The 19260-nt window shown below is 46.6% G+C and overlaps 1 protein-coding gene across 2 annotated transcripts in view; it reads left to right on the top strand.

The window, feature by feature from the left end:
- TNFAIP8 (TNF alpha induced protein 8) overlaps positions 1-19260 on the top strand; it is a 112524-nt gene that overhangs the window by 36536 nt on the left and 56728 nt on the right. Inside the window, exon 1 of one of the 2 annotated variants that reach the window (XM_087862363.1) lies at positions 16726-16924. The exons of the other annotated variant lie outside the window; for it this stretch is intronic. Within the exon in view, the coding sequence (XP_087718489.1) occupies positions 16912-16924 (13 nt within the window). The 5' untranslated portion in view covers positions 16726-16911. Of the gene's footprint in view, positions 1-16725; positions 16925-19260 lie in introns of those variants that run through there. 2 annotated transcript variants of the gene reach the window in all.

Below are 19260 nucleotides of genomic sequence, written 5' to 3'. Positions count from 1 at the left end.
AAGTTCAGAACTGGCTTCCTCATGGCACAGGGATTCTTATCCAGTTTCCACCATGTCCGTCCTTAAAAACCACTCCTCCCATCTGTGATTCTCTTTTTTTCTGCATCCTTTCTATTGCATTATTTTTCTGGGCTCTTTTTGTTGTGGAAAATAGATGTAGCGTCATGATATGGGCTATTGAAAATAGCAATCGCTGATAACCTTGTAATTATAACTCAGGATCGGTTTAAATGGAACTCTTATCTAGAACATTTTGAATGGGAACCCAGGCGTTACGTTTATCAGAAGGAACATGTTAGGTAACTACAGAGCGGTACCGGGTCCATGTGCTTTAGGGTGTCGTTTTTTACTTATCTGATAGGCAGACTTTGACAAAGCCCAGGGTTGGAGGGAAAGTGGGAAATAGGCATTCTCAATCTCAAACACTGTTGAGAAGATTGCAAGTTGGCACGCTTCCGGGGAGCAGTCTGGCAATACTGTAGTATCACGATTGAAAAGACCCAGCGATTCCACTTCCAGGCATTAATTCTTCTGTAATAATTGGATGCATGCATGGATGTATCATGTTCAGATGCGTTCTGAGCTTAGCCACTGCAATATTACATGGGATAGAAAAAATTGGAAAGGGCCTAAATGATCATCAAATTTAACCAAACCTAATTGAACTACGGTTAGCTTAGTTGTGACCTTGCCAGACGACAGAAAGAAGAAAGAACTATGCATGCTTCTTTTAAATTCTGTGATTGTGTATTAAGAAGTGGCTTAAGATGGAGTGGTTTTAGTTGTTACATATGAGCAGAACGTGATCCCTGTGGTTAAGAAGTTGCTACTCTGCCTGGAAGACAAGGCTTAAGCACATGACACATGTTCCTGTATCTCATGTAACTTGTGAAAGGGCTAAATTGCAAGGCGGGGACTGGATTCATTTATTCAACAAATAATCTGAGTGCTTACTGTATCCTAGGCATTTGTATGTTAGGTCTGGGGTTAAAATCAGGAGCCAAGTTTAGGTTTGCACACTGTAGACAGAGTCATTAGTTCAAAAGCAATTAGCATGCAACATAATAGAGGCAAGGGGCACGGTAGCGTAGTGGTTAACAACAGCCCGTGCCCGGGCACCTGGGTGGCTCAGTTGGTTAAGCATCTGACTTCAGCCCAAGTCCTGATCTCAGGGTGGTGGGATCAAGCCGTGACCAATGAGCAGGGAGTCTCCTTGTCCCTCCGCTCTTCTCCCACCACCACCACCACCACCACCACCCCCCGCCGCCGGCTGCGCTCATGCTCCCAGGCACTCTCTCACTCAAATTAAAAAACAAACAAACAAACAAACAAAACAGCCTGTGTCTATTTTGTTTACCCATGAATCTTCAGCAAATAGGACAGGATCTGTCTAATAGCAAACATTCAGTCATAGTCCAGCTTTCTCATCAGTTATGTTCTGTAGGATGTTTCTTTCCGTCCATGGCTCTGTCTCCCTTGCGTGAACAAAAGCTGGGGTTTCCTTGACAAATGCTAGGTCAGGTCAGGCGGGATTGTGTTCTGCAGGAGTTCTTATTTTGATTCTTCAAGAAGGGTGCTGGATACAGTCCGTCGCATTTACTAAAAGTCCTCTGCGCATTAATGTGTGTGGGCCTGGCGTCTCTGGGAATGATCGATTTGGCCATACAAAGTCCTATGGAAATCTGGAGAGGGAAGACTCCAGGAGTATAGGAAGCTGGTCCATCTCTGGCACCTGAAACAAGGCTTAGCACTGCTTACTAAATTTTTAGGGAGAGGAGACCACCCCAGATCCAAAGATCAGAGTGTCCCAGTAACGTAGTTTTGCCTTAGGCTTTATACATATATATGCATAAATACATCCATACATATATACATCCACTCACACACGTGTGGCTAAATGAATAAATGAATGCAAGAAAGGATTCAAAGTGAAGGAGATAGTACTTGACTCATCTGTGGAGAAGGGGACCCTCAGAGCCAGGACACAGAGGTTGGTATGAGCAGTGTGTTTGTGGAACGTCGTGGAAATTGGTCGGATTGAGTGATTCCAAACAGTTGATTCCAGTTTCCAGTTGGAATTGGAAATTGCTCTAATCCTAGAATTTTGCAGTTTTATAGTGGGAAATAGGAGAACACTGACCACTTACTATAAGATCTGAGCAAAAGAAGCTTTCAGCCTTCAGGGTGTGCAGAACAGTTCGGATTATCAGACAGAGGGAACTGTTGTAGATTTTTGACCAGAAGAGGGACAGCTTGCAGGTGGCGTTGAAAGAAAATTGGGCATCTGTGCGCAAGGTGGATGCCTGTTACGGAGGCCAGCTCAGAGGCACTTGCCAATCCAGGAGTGAGAAATGAGAGTCCTCGCAAGGAAAATAGGGCACTAGGGGGACGCTTGAAAGAAGAATCAGTAAAGCATGGTGAGTGTGAGGGGTCAAAGCTGAACGCCAAGTTCACTGAGGCCGAGAACAGAAAGAGACCCACACAGTGCCCTGTGGTCCTGTGGATGGAGTCTGAGACAGACTCCGGATATTATGCCTCTTCTCTATGTTTGGGAAATTCACTCCTGACCTAGAGTTTCAAACCCAAATCAGTGAGAGCTTGAGATATTCACGGTTGGTGGAGTTCAATCACTGATTTGGGTTCTTTTTGGAGAACCCGGAGAGACAGCATTATACGGTGGGGAAGAGCCCGGGCTTTGGTGTCAAAGAGAAATAAGTTAGTGCTGGTTTTGCCTTGGCTGAGTTTCTTACACTGCGTAAGCCACGGAGGAGGCTAGGAAGGACAGTATTGTCCTGTCTATTGAAGAGGGACTGTAATAGCATCTCCTTTACGGCGCTGGCGGTGAGATAATGTGTGCACGGCGCTTAGCAAAGTACCGAACGTTCAGTAGTAAACACTCAAACACTCAGTCATGTTTGCTGATGCTTACTATTCCTGAACTGGGAGAAGAATCCTTGTCCCATGTGTTTGCATGTGTGTGTCTACTTGGTTTTTTTTTTTTTCCTAATTAAAGAAACAGCAGTCAATCTGTTAGTATAACCGGTAGGCTGGCACAGGGTCGATAGGGAGGCCGCTGCCAGACTGGCACTTGGGGGGAACCGTGCCCTTGGGGGCCATGGTGTGCCATTCTTTGCAAAACTTGGAACCAGGCCCAGTGTTGTTGAGCAGACCAAGGAGGCGGGCAGGGGATGCCAAGTTGTAACAGCGAGGAAGGGAGAATTTCCATGTTCGCGGTCATGGAGCTTTTGCACGGGAGTCCAGGTTTACCCTCCGCTCCAGGTAGGTCCCTGGCCACATCATCTGCTGCGAGGATGACCCCCCTCACCCACCCACCGACCCAGGAAGGACTTGAGTGACTTCCCATGAGAGTTCTCTGGGTTTCTTCCCAGCCCACAGATTGTCTATGTGTTATTTTTAATGAACTCAGCATTTCTCCAAGGCTTGGTTTAGTGGCACTCGTTAAAAAACTGTCTTCATGGGACAGCTGGCGTTTCCACCCTGTGAAGAAATAGTTCTGTGTTTCCTACCTCTGAAGCTTGGTTTCTCTCTCCATCCCCCACACTGTAGAGCGTTGTGAGAGGCAGTGTTGGGATTCCAATAAATCTTTATGCTCTAGTTCCCGTCCAGTCAAAAGGGAAAAGAAATTTGCAGGTCAGAGCTACAGTTAACCTGTTTTCTCTGTTTCCTCTGCTTTTTTCTATTTACTTTCATCATAGTCGATTCTGATACCAAGATAAGGACTACTCAAATTTGGGGGAATAGAAGGCATTTTGGTGTTGCGTGACATGGATTTGGGACTTACTTGGTGTCACTGATGTACTCTAGGGCACAGATTCTCGTACTTGTCTGCCTCTCCTGCCCTGGACCTAGCCCAAATGAGCTAAATCACAATCTCTCAGGGTGAGACTTGAAATCAGTATTTTTGAAAATCCCTTGTGTGCTTCCTCATGTGTAAGTAAGAACCAAAGCTTTAGAACAGTAGCTCTTAACCAGGGGCAGTTTGCCCCTCCCCCGACTTCCTCCCCCTCCCTCCCACCAAGGGATGTTTGGCAATATCTGGAGATATTTTTGGTTGTCACAACTAGGGGAAGGGTGTGTTACTGGTATCTAGTGGGTAGATGCTGCTTAACATTTTACAATGCACGGGATAGCTCCACCGTAACGAATAATCAGGCTCAAAATGTCAAGAGTACTGCGGTTGAGAATCAATGCTCTGGAATCACCAGGCTGAAAATATAGGATATGCCAGAGCAATGTATATGCCCATGGTGAGGAAATCACAGCCTGTAGAAGTTTACATTTTTGGCCCCCCAGCAAGATGAGGAAAGGGATATGGCTCCGTGAATACCTCTCCCCTTGAGTCTCTTCCGCGCCTGCTGTCCTGGTGGTCCTATGATGTGGTCCAGTGATGTGGTCCTGGCCTGTGTTTGTAGCTGGTGCACCTCCTGGTTCTAATTTTGGGGGCAGGATCTCTTCCTTTGGTTCCACAAGTTGATTGTTCTTGAATGGTTTGGAAGGAGACCAAAGGTAGGAAAATTAAACCCATAAAAATTAGCCAAAATAAATGATTTCAAAATAAGCTTGTGAGATGCTTGTTTTTTTACTATGAAGTTTTCTAAAGTGAGGGAATAAACCATTTGAAAGTGGTTATGCATGGGTTCTAAAAAATCTGATTTTATGTGCTGTTAAGAGTTCTTTGACTTTTTCTTTCCTTTCCACTGGAAAAGAGGAGGCTAGGAAAGGCATTTTTTTTTGTTTTAGCACAGTATGGTTTTCCTTGATTGTGAGACATTCTGGAACACTTTTATTTTTTTTATTTTTATTGTTTTTTTTTTATTTTAAAGATTTTATTTATTTATTTGACAGAGACAGAGACAGCCAGCGAGAGAGGGAACACAAGCAGGGGGAGTGGGAGAGGAAGAAGCAGGCTCATATCAGAGGAGCCTGATGTGGGGCTTGATCCCACAACGCCGGGATCACACCCTGAGCCGAAGGCAGACGCTTAACCGCTGTGCCACCCAGGCGCCCCTGGAACACTTTTATAACAGATTAACTTTAACCTGTATTTATTATATCGAATCATTAATCTCATGAACTCTGGCTTACTCTGGACACATCCAAGTTTCCACTTGTGACACACTAAAAGATCTCTGCCATAAATAAGTTGTTTTTGTGTTTGTATACACTTGTGAAGTTTAAAGTGTTTAGTTGAGGGATGCCTGGATGTCTCAGTCAGTTGAGCATCTGCCTTTGGCTCAGGTCATGATCCCAGGGTCCTGGGATCGAGTCCTGCATCGGGCTCCCTGCTCAGCAGGGGAGTCTGCTTCTCCCTCTCCCTCTGCCTGCTTGTGCTCTCTCTCTCTGTCAAATAAATAAATGAATAAAATCTTCAAAAAAAATTAAAGTGTTTAGTCAAGGCCGTGAGTTTTAATATTGAATATGCATATAACATATTACATATACTCAAAACTGTGTTTCCAAAAACTGACGAAAGTGAATAGTTAGGGCTCTTGAAGTTGCTCTGAATTCATTGATCTTAGTATGCAGGTGGTTGATTGATGATTCTTTTTTTTTTTTTTAACTTGTTCCTTTAAAGAGATTTCAAGTGGTGCCTGTCATGCTCTACATAAACTGCGTCAAGCTTTTGTTCTAGAATTCAGTTCATGTGCATGAATCTGGGGTTATAATCGTTTTTCAGTGTTCTCCTGGGGTTTTTTCCCTATTGCATAAACTGACTCCAATGTAATGCAGTTTATTCATTCAGTAAACATTTCAATCCCCACTATGTGTATTTTGCATTAATTAGTATAATAGCTATAAAACTTGTTGAGCCTAGTTTAGTGTAACTTGAGGCACTAAGCCAATACTCTTGTGTGCTGTGTTCCTTTTACACCTCCTGGTTGGAATGTTTTAAATTAAGCCTAAAAGAGTAACAGCTCATGTGGTATTTGGCGTGAATATTCCAGACTTCAGGGTTGGAATAACATATCCTGTTTCTTCATTGAGTTTTAGCAATGACTCCCTTATCCAAGCCTGGTTTTTGTAGCTGTGCCCTTAACTTAATTTATAATTGCATTTTTGGGAGTTCTCTTTGCATATATAAGCATTCAAGTTTTTCCTCTGCCTTTGAAGTTTTGTTGTACGAGGTATGTAGGAAATTAATCCACGCTTATGGTATAGAGATTTTTTTCCCTAAAATTCAAGTGTCATGAGAACCAATACAAAGTTTGCTAAAAACAGGTGTGCTTAATAATAATAGGTCAAATATTCTCCTATCTGAGGGCCTGAGTGAGTGTCCATATGGGGGGGGGGCGGTGTTTGTCTGTGTTGGGAGGGGGTGTTCTTCTCTGGGATTGCGGTCAGAATAGGAGGATGAGAATCAATTTAGTGCTTAAGGACCAAGTAGATCCAGCCCAAATCTTGAAGTACAAAGAGTCTGGAACCATTTTGATTGCTTAGAAACCAGGGTTATTGTGGGTTTTTTGTATATATGTGGGTATAACTTTTATTTCAATATGTTTGTCTATACATTTATCCTACGGAAGACTAACTAGGTTGATTGGTAGGCCCTGTCTAGATATTTCCTAGAACGGGGAGCTGTTTGTCCATGCATGTAGAAAGAACTGATTTGGTTTGGGGAATAAAGGATTTAAAGGGTAGGGCGAGAGTTTGTAGTTTGAAAGGCATAGAAGAGTGAGCAGACACGTTCTGTGGGAACTGAAGGCATATAACCAGAGCCAGTGGATCGTAATATGGGAAAACAGATTCTAGCCCGTTTCAGGGAGTGTCCAAAGAGTTAATGAACCACGGGCTGGTGAAGGGTAGGGGTAGATCAAGTGAAGAACTGTAGAAATTCCCTTCCAATGGGGGTCGTCAGGAAGACCACAAATGGGACAGGACATGGGAATTTGAGCAGTGGACCTGGGAGTGAGCATTGGATCAGATGATCTTTAAATCCCTTTCCAGTCTAGCCATTGTGCGATTTTTAGGACATATTACATCCCTGTAAAGTAAAGAGTGAAGACACCAGCATTTGAAGGGGAATTTCAGATTCAAGAGTTCAGGCTGCCTAATGGTTTTTTCTCTCCAGCTTCTATAAGTCCTTCTGCAATTATACCCCTTCCTCTCCAACATCAGCTTCTTTCTCCATTTGGGAACATCCTCATCAGCATCAGAACACTGATCCACTTCCACTGCTTGGAAGGCAAATGACAAACAAAATTCCTCAACCCAGAGTAGCCTGCCAGCTCCCGCCCTGCTTCTCTGCTCTCTGCTGGTGTGGAAACCCCAAAGAAGTTGTCTCTGTATACAGTCTCCCCTTCTCAGTGCCCCTTCTCACCCCTCCACTCTCCAAAACCGGAGACCTCCTTTTTAACAAATCGCATGGCAGTTTCTCCATCCTCGTAGTCTCCGCCATATTTTGCATCATCCATCCCTCCCTCTTCTTAAAACGTCTTCTTGACTTGGCTTCCTCTTTTCCACCACCTCCCCTTTGGAGGCTCTCTCCATTCTAAAGTGCCCCAGCTCCGTCCTTGGCTCTTCTCCACACTCTCTGGGCTGTAGTTCTTAATGTGGCTTGGGCTGTGAAAAATGGGGGCGGGGGGGGCGGGCAGGTCCTCTTTAATTAATTCAGAATCCCCAGGGAAGACCATGAACATCAGTTGTTAAAATGTTTCATTTGTTTGTTTTTGTTACCTAACTCTACGGATGTGTGGCCAGGATTGAGAATCCAGGCGATTTTATCTAGTCCCGTGGAATCAATACCAAATACCAGCTAGGGACCCCCAATTAATGCATGTAATTCATCTTTCCCAAATGCCAGACTCAATTATGCTGTTGTCTGTTTTACACTTCCTTCACTTCACCCGCTTCCTCTGCCCCCCCAAACCTGCTCCTCCCCTGGCTTTGCCCTTCTCAGTCAACACATTGGCTATACAGCTCCCAATCTCAAAGCCTCGGTGACCTCTTGAGTCCCCCTCCCCCTTCCCTTGGGGCTACACAGCTAATCCAATAGCAAGTCCTGCCCATTTTCCTTGATGATCTACTCTCCTGGTTACCTTCTTGCTTCTCTCTCTGTTCCCTTTCAGCTCCTTTGCAGCCCCCCTCCCTCTTCTCTGTCCCTTCAGTGTTGGCCTTGGTCTGACTTTTCGGCTGTTCTTTGATTCCATGCTCTTCCTTGGTCATCCTCCCTGCTCCTGAGCCTTCAGATTCTCTCTATGGCAGTGAAGTCCTAATGTCTCACAGGCAACTCAATTTCAATGTGAAATGAGGTGAACGTACCCTCTCTTCCAGTTTCCTCCTGGTGAATTCTGCAGTTGGTGATCCTGAAACCTGTAAGGCGTTTCCCTCTACCTCCTCCTTATGCCCCATCAGTTGCCACTATGATCAATATTGCCAATATGAAATAGCTGTAGAATCTATACACTGCTTGTCACTATCTGCTGCCCCCGACCAAGACCACACCACCTCCATCACCTCTTACCTAGATTACTTCAAAGACACATGGTATGCCCCCCCCACTCCCACCCTCACAGCAGTCTGGCTTCCTGTACGGTGATTGGTCTTTATCAAATGCCCATCTGACTGTGTCATCCCTGGCCTCAGATGCCTTATTGGAGTTTTAATTAAAACAGTGCTTAGAGGAAGGATCCTTAATAATCTGTTCTCAGGTAACCTGTACCTGTTGGAATTTCTTGGAAGTATCTGCCTCCCTCCTTCCACACCCCCAGGCCCATCACCCGAATACATGCACATGACCTCCTCTGGCCCCTTGTTTATTATGCATCCTCAGGGCTACCATGGGGCACAGTAAGACCTCAATAAATATTTGTTGAATAAATGTGGAAAGGCAGTAGCCCTGGATAATCGTCACTGTCTTCTAGTTCTGATTTACCTTGCCTTAAAAACTGAAAAAGATTTCCAGAGTCAGAAATTTCTGTGTTGTCGAATAGTCCCTGTGAATGGGTTTCCCTCAGCTCCGTAGTTTCCAGGGGATTGTTATTTTTTTAAATGGAATTAAGAGAAGTATGTAGACATCTGCTAGCAAATCATTTGCAGTCTGTGCTCTTTGAATGGCCGTAGAGGGCTGAGCTTCAGAGGCTGGCCAAACAGTGCAGAGGAAGCAAACACCTTCATGACCCAGGGACGCAGGGAGGCAGACGAGCCTCTGCAGTGAACTTTTTCAACGTGGGCACGCGTAAGCCAGGATCCGAATGCCTGAGACGTGCTGGGACTTGTCCAAACTCTTGATTGCAGTTTCAAACCTGTTTGGGAAGGAGGCTGGAACGCAACGGCGTGGCTTGGGTCTTATCTGTAGCCGATCTGATTGAAAAGGAACAGACAAGAACTTAATCGTGTTTAACCCGTAGTAACATATGGGGAACTTTCTCGGTCTCCGCTGTCATGAATCAAAAGGAGAATTGGAAAGGGTTTTTTTCCTTTAGAAGATTCGGATCTGTGTTTCAGACTTCACCCACAGAGCTGGGAGCTCCTGGGTGAGGTCTCCACGTCTCAGTCCTCTTCAAACTCCTATCTGTAACCTCTTCATGACGCCGCTTAGAAGGGCCAACAGTCAGTGCTGAGTCAGAGGGATAAGCAAGAAGGGAATGGCACACTTCCTGCCCTAAGTTCTGGGGAGTTTTTATGGTTTGTTTTTCTGTTTTGCCTTGAAGATTCCCTAAAAAGACAGAAGATCGCCCTGGCCCATCTTTGGATCAGCTGCCACTATTTATTTTTTGATCTCCTAGGATACCTACCCTGCTATGCCTCCTTGTTACTCACAGGTTTTTAAAAACCTTTTTTTTTTTGGTTTGTTTATTACAAGAGTATCACATGCTTGTGTAGTATATTTATCAACCATCATTTAACCGAAAGAATGAAAAATGGGGTGGGGGGTGGGGACAGGTACTCCTTAATTTCACCACCCAGGAGAAAACATTGGAGAATATCACTCCAGGCATTTCCTATACACCTCTCTAGTTTTTCTCTGCAAAAATTACATGGTTCTTAATAAAATTTCTTCTGTCTGTTGCTTTGTAGGCTTTGCAAAGAGTTCTCACGTTATTAATTACTTGACATGGTCAGTTTGAAAGACTGTATCACATGCCATGATACTGACCTGCCGTAATTCACGTAACCCATCCCCCAGTCAGGTACTGGGGCTGCTTTCAGTCTCCGGCATTATTAGAATACCACACAACTGCCTTGGACTACAGCTGCCCACACTTGTCCCTGTTTCATTGGATGTATTCCTGGAAGTGGTTCAAAGGACATGTGGAGTTTTCAGGTTTTGATCTTTACTGCCACTCTGCCTTCCAGACATTTGTCCTGTTTTGCATTCTCACCATATAAACAGCTCACCGTGTCCCATATGGCACTATCTAGTCTGGCCTTTGCCTGACTCCCATCTGCTTCTCACACCCTTCTCGCCCGTGCTTCCAGCATGCAGCCCACCAGCCCCCTTTCTGCGGCTTTCCCTGCAGAGTGCTCAGCTTGTCCTGTCCTGGGCTGGTGCACCTGTTTCTGCTGCCGCCTGGCCCGCTCTTTCTCTGGTTCTTGGCACACTCCTCCCATGCCGTCTCTGCCAGAGTGGTCTCGGTCACCACTCCCTGTTCATTTCCAGTCTGGCACCTCTCACCATCTGTCCCTCAGTGATTTATGTGTTTTGTTGGTTGCCGTCTCTTTCTTCCATCGGATGTTAATTTCATAGCTCAGGCAACCTCGTGTATTTTCCTTCCCGCTCTCTTCCCGGCATCTCAGTCAGTACCTGGCATGCCCTAGGTATTGGATAAACACAGGTTGATGCTGTCGAATGAATGGAGAGATCTCCCTGTCGTCTGTGATAGCATAGTGGAGTGCGGAGGAGGAAACGGGGACAGCAGTGGCTGTCCCTTGGAGCAAAATGTGCTAAATGCTAGGCCAAAGTTTCCAAGTGTCTTCCAAGGGAGACAGATGTGGGAGCTGGCCTCTGGCTCCTAGCGTCCTGCAGGCCTTGTGTGAGCTGAGCCTCGGGACACTGGCCGTGGTTTGTGACTGACGATGGTGGAAAGGACATGAGAGGCCAGGGAGTGCCAGTGAGCGGAGGTCCAGAGGGAGGACAGCGGGAAGCCGGCTGTGGCCAGGACTGGGGGCTACCTCGAGGCCCGTGCAGAGGATGGCACATAAATAAGGATGTGGAAGCCCTTTTTAAACTCAGTTCTAGGCACAGACGGTGGTGTTAGGAGACGGAGCTGCACTGTGAGAAGGTGTCCTGGGAGAGCCACTAAGTGGAAGGAGCAGTTCCGGCCAGAGCATGAGGCCTGGCTGGAAGCGGGTGACGAGGAAGGAAGAGGGTGCATTTCACAGGCAGGGGAACAGGACGGTTTGGAGCCTGGTAGGGGGCGCATGGGGCCCACAGAGACACTGAGGTGTCCAGTCTGCATGACCAATGGGTAGGTGAGATCCAGAGCCCCAGAGGAGAAGCCATTCCACGGGGCGGGAGCGTAGGATTTTAGTTTGGGTTCACCCCTCTGCTGTCTTACTGAGCACTTTGCAGACTGAACCAGCTCATGCACCCTCCCTTGCCCTGAAGGGCTTCTGGTGATGGGAAGAGAGAGGCAGGGGGGGCCAGAAATAAGCCACAGGATAGCAGCCTCGGGTTCCCATGGCCCCCTTCTCATCTGACTGCCGAGTGGGAAGGGAAAGGGGGGCTCCCGTCCCTCCCCAGGGGCTGAGAGGCAGCTTGCTGGCCATGGCTGCTCCTCGTCATGTGTGGAAGGAGCCTGTTTGGTGTCAGCTTGCCGTGGGGTAAATTTGTTCAGTTGTGAGGCTGAGGAAGGTGGGAGAGTGTGTGTTGGCTGCATGAGCACAGTACTCTGGGTACAAATGTCACGCAGACCCCGGTGACACAGCACGCCCTCCCTGCAAACTGTCAAACCTGGCACGTGTTTTTCCTGATGGGAAAAATCTGAGAAACTTTACTGAAGACATGCTGTAGTTTCTGATTACTCTCTAAATGGATAAGTTTCTGAAAGTTATGGGGTTTTTTGTTTTTTGTTTTTGGGTTTTTTTACTTTAGGTTTGAAAATAACCATGGGGGTAAAACTGCATAATGACAGGGACATCTGGGTGGCTCATTCGGTGAAGCGTCTACCTTCGGCTCAGGTCATGATCTCAGGGTCCTGGGATCGAGTCCTGCGTCAGGCTCCCTGCTCAGCAGGGAGTCTGCTTCTCCCTCTGCCTTCTGCCTTTGTCCTTCTCCCCCGCTCATGCTGTCACTCTCTCTCTCTGACAAATAAATATATAAAATCTTTTAAAAAAAAACCTGCATAATGACAAAGCTGTCTATCCTCTAAAGGAGTAAGGACCAGTAGAACTGCTTGCTGGCATTCCCTGGAAAGTCATCTTTTCAAGAAACCAGCTTGTGCCACCTCTAAACCAAATGGTTTGACAGAATCCAAATGAAAAGGAAAACAGCTGACATCCAGTGGGCAGGGCAGCGAGACTTGGTGAATGAGTGACCATCCAAGCCAAGAGAGGAACCCACAGTGACCACGGCCGGGGGTGGGGGGTAGTGAAAGGCAGAGAGATTAAAACACAGAGAAAAATAATCAGGTTTGGCAGGGGAGGGATGCGGAGGAATTTAGCTCCGGAAATATCATATGTTGCATATTAACTAGAAATTCCAGAAATTTATAGAGAAATTGACTGTGCAATTGGAGAGTTTTTCTTGGCAAATAGAAAGTTTGATTTGTTCAGTATTCTATCGCCAGGGCTCACGCTCAGTTTCACATGAAGGTTTGCAATGGAAGAATGCTAGAAAGTGTCGGGATTCCATTTATGTTCGATTCAGCAGAAAGCAAACCACATTCAAGTGCCAGCATATTTATTGCAGCAGACACTCGGTGGTGGTTAGGTTTTTTTTTTTCTTTTTTTGCCTTGTAAATGCTGATCTAGTGTTTTCATTGGTGGTGCGGGTGTGAAGAGAGCTTGGAGCCTGTGTCTGAGGAAGACAGACATAAATGCTCCTTCTGGAGTCCTAGGATCCGGTCCTCACTACAGCTGCGCTGTGTACTAGCTAGCAGTGCGATTTGGGGCAGGGCTTTTGGCTTCCTTGGGCTGCTTCATTTTCCTTGCTTGTGCAGTAAGGTTGCATGATATTGGAAGTTAGGTGAATTTTAACAAAGAAAAGGGAAAGATGGTCTTTTATGGGGGGAGGGGCTCTGAGTAGCATTTTATAAAATTTATGCTTAAAACGTAGAAACACATACGATGTGATAGAAAAGTCTGCCTCCCCATGCTTATTTTTTTATGCAGCTTGTTTCGGGGGTGGGGGACTGTGAACAGCAGCAGACATGGGAACAGATTTGAGAAGTCAGCCCCCCCCAAGTCCTGTCTCTGATGCCAGCGCTTCCTCCCACCCCGCCCCACCCCCCCGCACCAGGTCTCCAACTCACACTGTCGCACTCACTGCTCTCCTGGCTGTGAAAGGTGGGCTGCCAGGTGTTCCTTTTATTTTCTAGACACTGAGCTGTTTGTGCTTTCTGTCTGGTCAACCAAGGACACTTTCATGAATATGATATGAAGAGAGAAAAGCTGACAGATTCAGGGCAAGACATACCTGGGTTCATAGGCTGGCATTGCACTGAGTGGGTACATTACAGGTGTGAAGCGTGTGGAGCTCACGCTCTTCACCTGTAACCTGGGGATCATGGCGCCCACCACCCAGGGTTTCGGGGAGGACTGCGTGAATGTGGGGAGAACATCATGCATGCTTCCAGGCATCGAGAGGGTGCTTGACACCGGTGGGATTTTTCCATCCTTGTCTAGGCATGAACCAGGTACTTCTCTGCCAGTGCCGAGCCTCCCTGGGTGAGAAAGGGTGGGTCTGACCACCTGCCCTCTCGGTGGCAGCATCTGCGAGATGCTTCTGGAACACCTTGCCAAGCTCAGGCACTGACTCTCCTGGAATAACTGCCACTCAGCCCGCTTTCTTCCCCGCTTTGCCCCTGACTTCTTCATCCTTGAAGAACAGCAGAGGGACAAAGAGAAGCAAGTCCAATTGAGGAGTAGGCTCTGGTGGGGGCCATGGTTTTGGGGAGGCCACTGAAAGAGTTGAGGTGGCTGGAGGAGGCAGAGGAGAGGAGATTTGGAGAGGATCTAAAGAGGAAGGGGATCACCACTCTTCTTGGCAGCCATGGCAGCCTACCCTAGGGACTAGGGAGCATCTTGGAAATGCCAGAGCGTGAAGGTCAAGGTGTTTTGTAAACATCTCCAGTTCTGTCTCTAAAGCTATAAAATGAGGTGAAGTAAACAGATGCAGGTATCTTGGTCATGCAGGCACAAATCTGACGATTGTTGTGCTCTTTTGTGTTGAATGTGCAGCTGATCAGGATGTGGTTAACTGTTAGTATTTTTCTTGGGGTCCATAATACGCAGTCGATGAAACTAGGCCAGAGACTGTGCACTCTGGAGATGGTTCTGGGAGGGTAGGGCTTGCAACTTCCTGTTGGCTCTGCTGCTTAACCTCTTTTGCTCTGCCAGTCTCTGCGGAAACTGGGATTACCACCCACTTTCTCTGGGTGTGGGGACCGTGAAACGATGTTAAGTGATAGCGCCTTGCTCCAAGAGGCCTAGATAACCTGGGGCACATGCCTACCGAGGAGGAGAATCTGGTGTCCTGGAGTCATGTGGTTGCAGATAGATGGTGAAGAAATACCAGAGAAGATGGACCCTGACTTGCCTAACTTACTTAGCCTCCTGGTGAAACTCCAGAGCACTTCTAATCTTCAGCCGTGCTAGGAGTGGGTGATTGAGGGGGGTGGGGTACTGAGTGGCACCCTGCCTCCGCGGAAGAGCTGTGCACCCCAGAAAAGAGCCAGGTGCATTCCTGAGCACAAATTGCCTTAGCAAAGCGGAATCTGGACCCATGAGGGCCTTGCCGCCATGTTGGCGGCGGTTTGCTCTGATGGCGGACGCCCCCTCCTCTAGGCTTCCCTTCCCAGGCCTTCACTGTACAGCTCCATCCTCTCCAGCTGTAGTGGACAGACTAGTTCTTGGTAGCCACCTAGCCACATCTACCACCAAGACCACATTTTAAGGAAATGTGAGAGACCAGTTCTTCTGTGTAGATGTGGCCTGTCTGCTCTTTACACCATGGAGCTTGGAATTGCCGATGGGTTAGGGTGGGCAAAGTCGTGGTGATTCAGAATCTTGTCCTTCCAAGGGGAGGAGCATCGTCTGTCGGCATCTCCTGTGACCCTTGTCTCTGACAAATTTGTTATAGCATGAAGGGGCCAGTGAGAATTTGGGGAGATAACACAAGGAACGCATAAGGATGGTTTCTCAGGTGTAAGCTTCAAACCATCATGAGTTAGTCACACGATAACGTGGGCTACAGACCATAAGGAATGGATAACGCTTTGGTAAAGTGGTGTGGATCTGGTTATCTCTTTCAGCCTCCTCCTCGAATCAGTAGTAGGTGTTTGGTTTATAATTCAGGTCAACCATAATGCTTGCTGCTCTTTGAGCCCTCACTGTGCATCAGGTAAGGTGTTATTTGTCCCCGTGGTTCTCTTTATATCCTGACAGCAATTCTAGGAGGTAGATGATATTATTCGCATTTGACAAGAGAATAAAATTGCTCAGAGAGGTGACATGACTTGCAGTTCTGTAAAACCAGGAAGTGGCGGAGCTGGAATGTGAACCAGGACTAGTAGACTCCAGAGTATTCATCCACTGCTTTCCCCTTGGTATCTTTCTTGCTGAGTACCTGGTAGCCTCAGGATAGTGTCATTGCTGCGGAGAATAAAAACAAAATTAAGAAACTTACCATGTAGTTGGGGATAAGATGGATAGGCCACTAAAGATAATAAACGGACAACTGTGATAGGTACCCAGAAAGTCTTACCAGGGAAGTTCAAGGGAGGTGCCATGGAGGTTGAAGGGGGAAGTTGAGATCCTGCATAGCTGGTTGGGACACTCAAGGTCTTCACAGAGGTGGTGCACTTGGAAGTGGGCCTTGCAGGATTGGTAGAATCTTGCCCAGTGGGGATGGATAAGGGAACAGTTTGTGGGTTGTGGTAACTGCCCAATGCTCAGGTAAATCAAGCTTCTGAAGAGACTATTAGATCATATATACACGTACATCTTTCTGTACGGACATGTGTGTACTGTGTATGCCTGGATACAGTCGCATTCTTTATAAAGACCCCCTACTCTTTTCAAAAGTGAAAGGCTAATGGTTTTCAGTTACAACGTTGTCCAACTCTGTTCTGTACTTCTCCCGAGAACAAGAATACCTCTGAGCAGTAGTTACTATTAATAGACATTCATGTTTATACTGGCCAGGTAGGAATGAAGAGCTTTTTTAATTTTTTTTTCCCCAGGCGGCATCTATGATTGGAGCTGCTGCTTTTTTTTTTTTTTTTTAAAGTATCGGCTCCTCTTTTCTAGCATGTTGAAACGTTAAGACTTCCTGTTTCTGCTTGATTTCGAAAACATCTCCTGTTCGCCTATCACAGGTAATCCCTGTGTTTCTGCGGAGCCCTCGTTTACGGGCAGCAAGTGCAGGCAGCAACCAGTCTCTCCCCGTTGTGGATGCGGGGACCTCTCTGGATTCACAATTAAAGGCTACCTAATGCATTCCACTATGCATGACGAAACCCAGCTCCCAGAGTAACAAGCAAGACGACTTTTAAAGTGACTCTTGTTGACCAGTATCTTCGGTGCGTTCGGTAAGCGTACGGTGGTGGATTTTTTATTTAAAGGATGGTATAAATTCTTGGGAATTATTCTTGGGGAAGACTGACTCTTCCTGAAGGCGACACAGCTATCATAGAATCCGTATCAGTGGAGTGGCTGCGTACGTTCCTCCAGGCCGGGTGATCACCAAGACACCGTGAAGCTGTCCTCCTGGCCGAGGACAGGGGAAACATGCTGAAACTAGGTGAGTTAGAAGGGCCCGCAGACTCACGTTCAGATTCCTCAGTAAGACCGTGTTGCTGTCTGCAAGGGAATAGCATTCCGTCGCGGCTTTAAAGTGCTTGTGTCAACCAAATCACTGCTTTTCCTTTTTCTACGACCGGGTGTGGGGACCTGGTCTTAAGCTGAGGGAGGTACGAATACTGTGGGTGGAAAAACATGGCATCTGAAGTTTGCATGTAGCTTATTCCCTCTGTAAACAAAGGAAGGATCCAATGCTTCAGCAATGGGACTCTGAGAAGATTGGAGAGCTGGTTCACTTGAAGTTTCTCCTTTTTACTTTTTCCGTGTGTTTGTTAACTGTGAGATGTCTCTGGGTCCCAGTGCGTCGGGTAGTGGCCTGCAAACACAGGGATGTTTATTTCTATACTCCTGTTGTGTTTGTCAGAATACTGTTCTCCCTAACAGCCAATAAGCAATTTCACTCAACAGAAATATGGACTTTTGTACTTTTAAAACATGTCTTGGGATTGTTTTCAGCCATAGTTAAAGCTTCTGCAAGTAGACTTAATTTTATTTTTGCGGTAAATTGGAAAACTTTTCGAGCATTGAAATAGAACAATTTAAATAGCACTGAAAGTTATATAGGGATTCGTACCCTTGTTCCAGTCTATGCCCAATATTTGTTGACGTTCACCTAAAATTTGCTCAGAAGACTTTCTGGAGCCTCAGCTGAATACGAGGAGGGAATTAAATTGGAAGACGTAGCTAGGCGTCAGTGTATCCAGTTTCTTGGCCCACTAATTGAACCTTGGCAGCCAATGCAATTTCCTAGAGCCATGACTTCTTCTTTTGTATGGAGAGTGGTCACCTGCATGTCATTTATGTTAAATGTACATTTGCACACCAGATGCTCAGAGCTGTGCACGTGATTCTGTCTGCTTTCTTTATGTAGGTATCTAGGCACATTCTCTCAAATATCTGAAAACGGTTATATGCCTGTGACTGTATCTCACGGCGTACATGCAGTTGGGATCAGAGCCAGGTTTGCTTGGGAAGCTTTCCTGGAAGAAGTGAGCTTGGGGGGAAATTTCAAAGGGAGGTAAGTATCGCGCTTTGGCAGAAAGAAGACGCATAGGTAAAGCTTCCAAGGCTGGAGTGATTAAGTCAAATGTATTCAGTGAGTAAGCCTGAACTGTAGGAGAGCAGATTGTAAATTACTGGTTGAAAATCGCCAGGCTACCAGGGAGGAAGAGGGGAGGGCCATGTGTGGAGGAGGACAGGAGAGGCTTGTGGGAGCTGCTCCTGTGTGTGTGTTGCTAGTAAATTTCACGTCTGGATACCCCTGCGCGCTGACCATGTTGCCATCTAGTGGAGCCTGCTAAAATGCACCTGCCACCTCTTTTCACTTAGGTTAAATCACGTGGTGTCTTAGCAGTAGGGAAGCTCTTTTCTTTTATTCCCCAGGAATTCTAAATAAGGAATTAGAAGAGATCCATGCAACTGTGTGCCCCCCAAATGATGTTAATTTTGACTCTAGGAAATAGAGCTGAATCCCAATAGAAAGCATTTCTCATAGACCTTGTTTGGAGGTCGCGGAGTCCATCCTGGTGGCGGAGAAGAGCCCTCCCACCAGAGGCAGCACAGCCCACAGACCTCAGAGCTGGAAGACACTGTAGAGGTCATAGTGGGATGCCATACCCCTCCCATCCTCCCTTGCATCCATCCGTGCCTGCATCCATTCAGCGAAACTTCCTGAGTTCCTGTTACCCATCAGGCTCTCTTCCGGGTACTGGGGATACACCAGTGACAAGAGCAGATAGAGAGATCCCTGTTCATGAGAAAAAATAAAGAAATAAAATAAAGAAATCAAGAAATCCCTGCCCTTGGAGCCATGGCATTCCAGTGGGAAAGATGAACAATAAACAAAGAAGTAAAATATATAGTGGGTGGGATTCTGTTAAGTGCTAAAGAGGAAAAAAAATTTTAAGTCTAAAAAGGGGGCATCAGGATTGTTGTACACGGTTGTGGGGTGGTGGGGGCGGAGGGAGGATTTGCAGTTGTGTGTCCTCGCTGAGACTGTGATATTAGTCTCTCCTAAAGGTGTGAGAAAGCCAGACACGTGCATATCCTGGAGAGGAGCATTCCAGGCAGAGGGCAAGCCGATGCAAAGGCCCTGAGGTGGGAATGGTCCTCGTGTGTTCCCAAAACCGCAAGGGGGCTGATCAGAGGAAGGACAACCAGGGAGATGGGAAGGGGCCAGATCAGTTTGGGCCACGGTGACAGTTAAAATGAATTTGACGTTTCCTGGACATGAGAGGAGAAGCCATTCAATCTAGCCTAATCTCATTTGACAAATGA

The sequence above is a fragment of the Ursus americanus genome, chromosome 5, assembly GCF_024610735.1.
Source record: "Ursus americanus isolate L20-20 chromosome 5, mUrsAme1.1.p, whole genome shotgun sequence".
Lineage (NCBI taxonomy): Eukaryota > Metazoa > Chordata > Mammalia > Carnivora > Ursidae > Ursus > Ursus americanus.
Note: the sequence above shows the minus strand (reverse complement) of the source record. Positions and strands in the feature narration are given on the sequence as shown.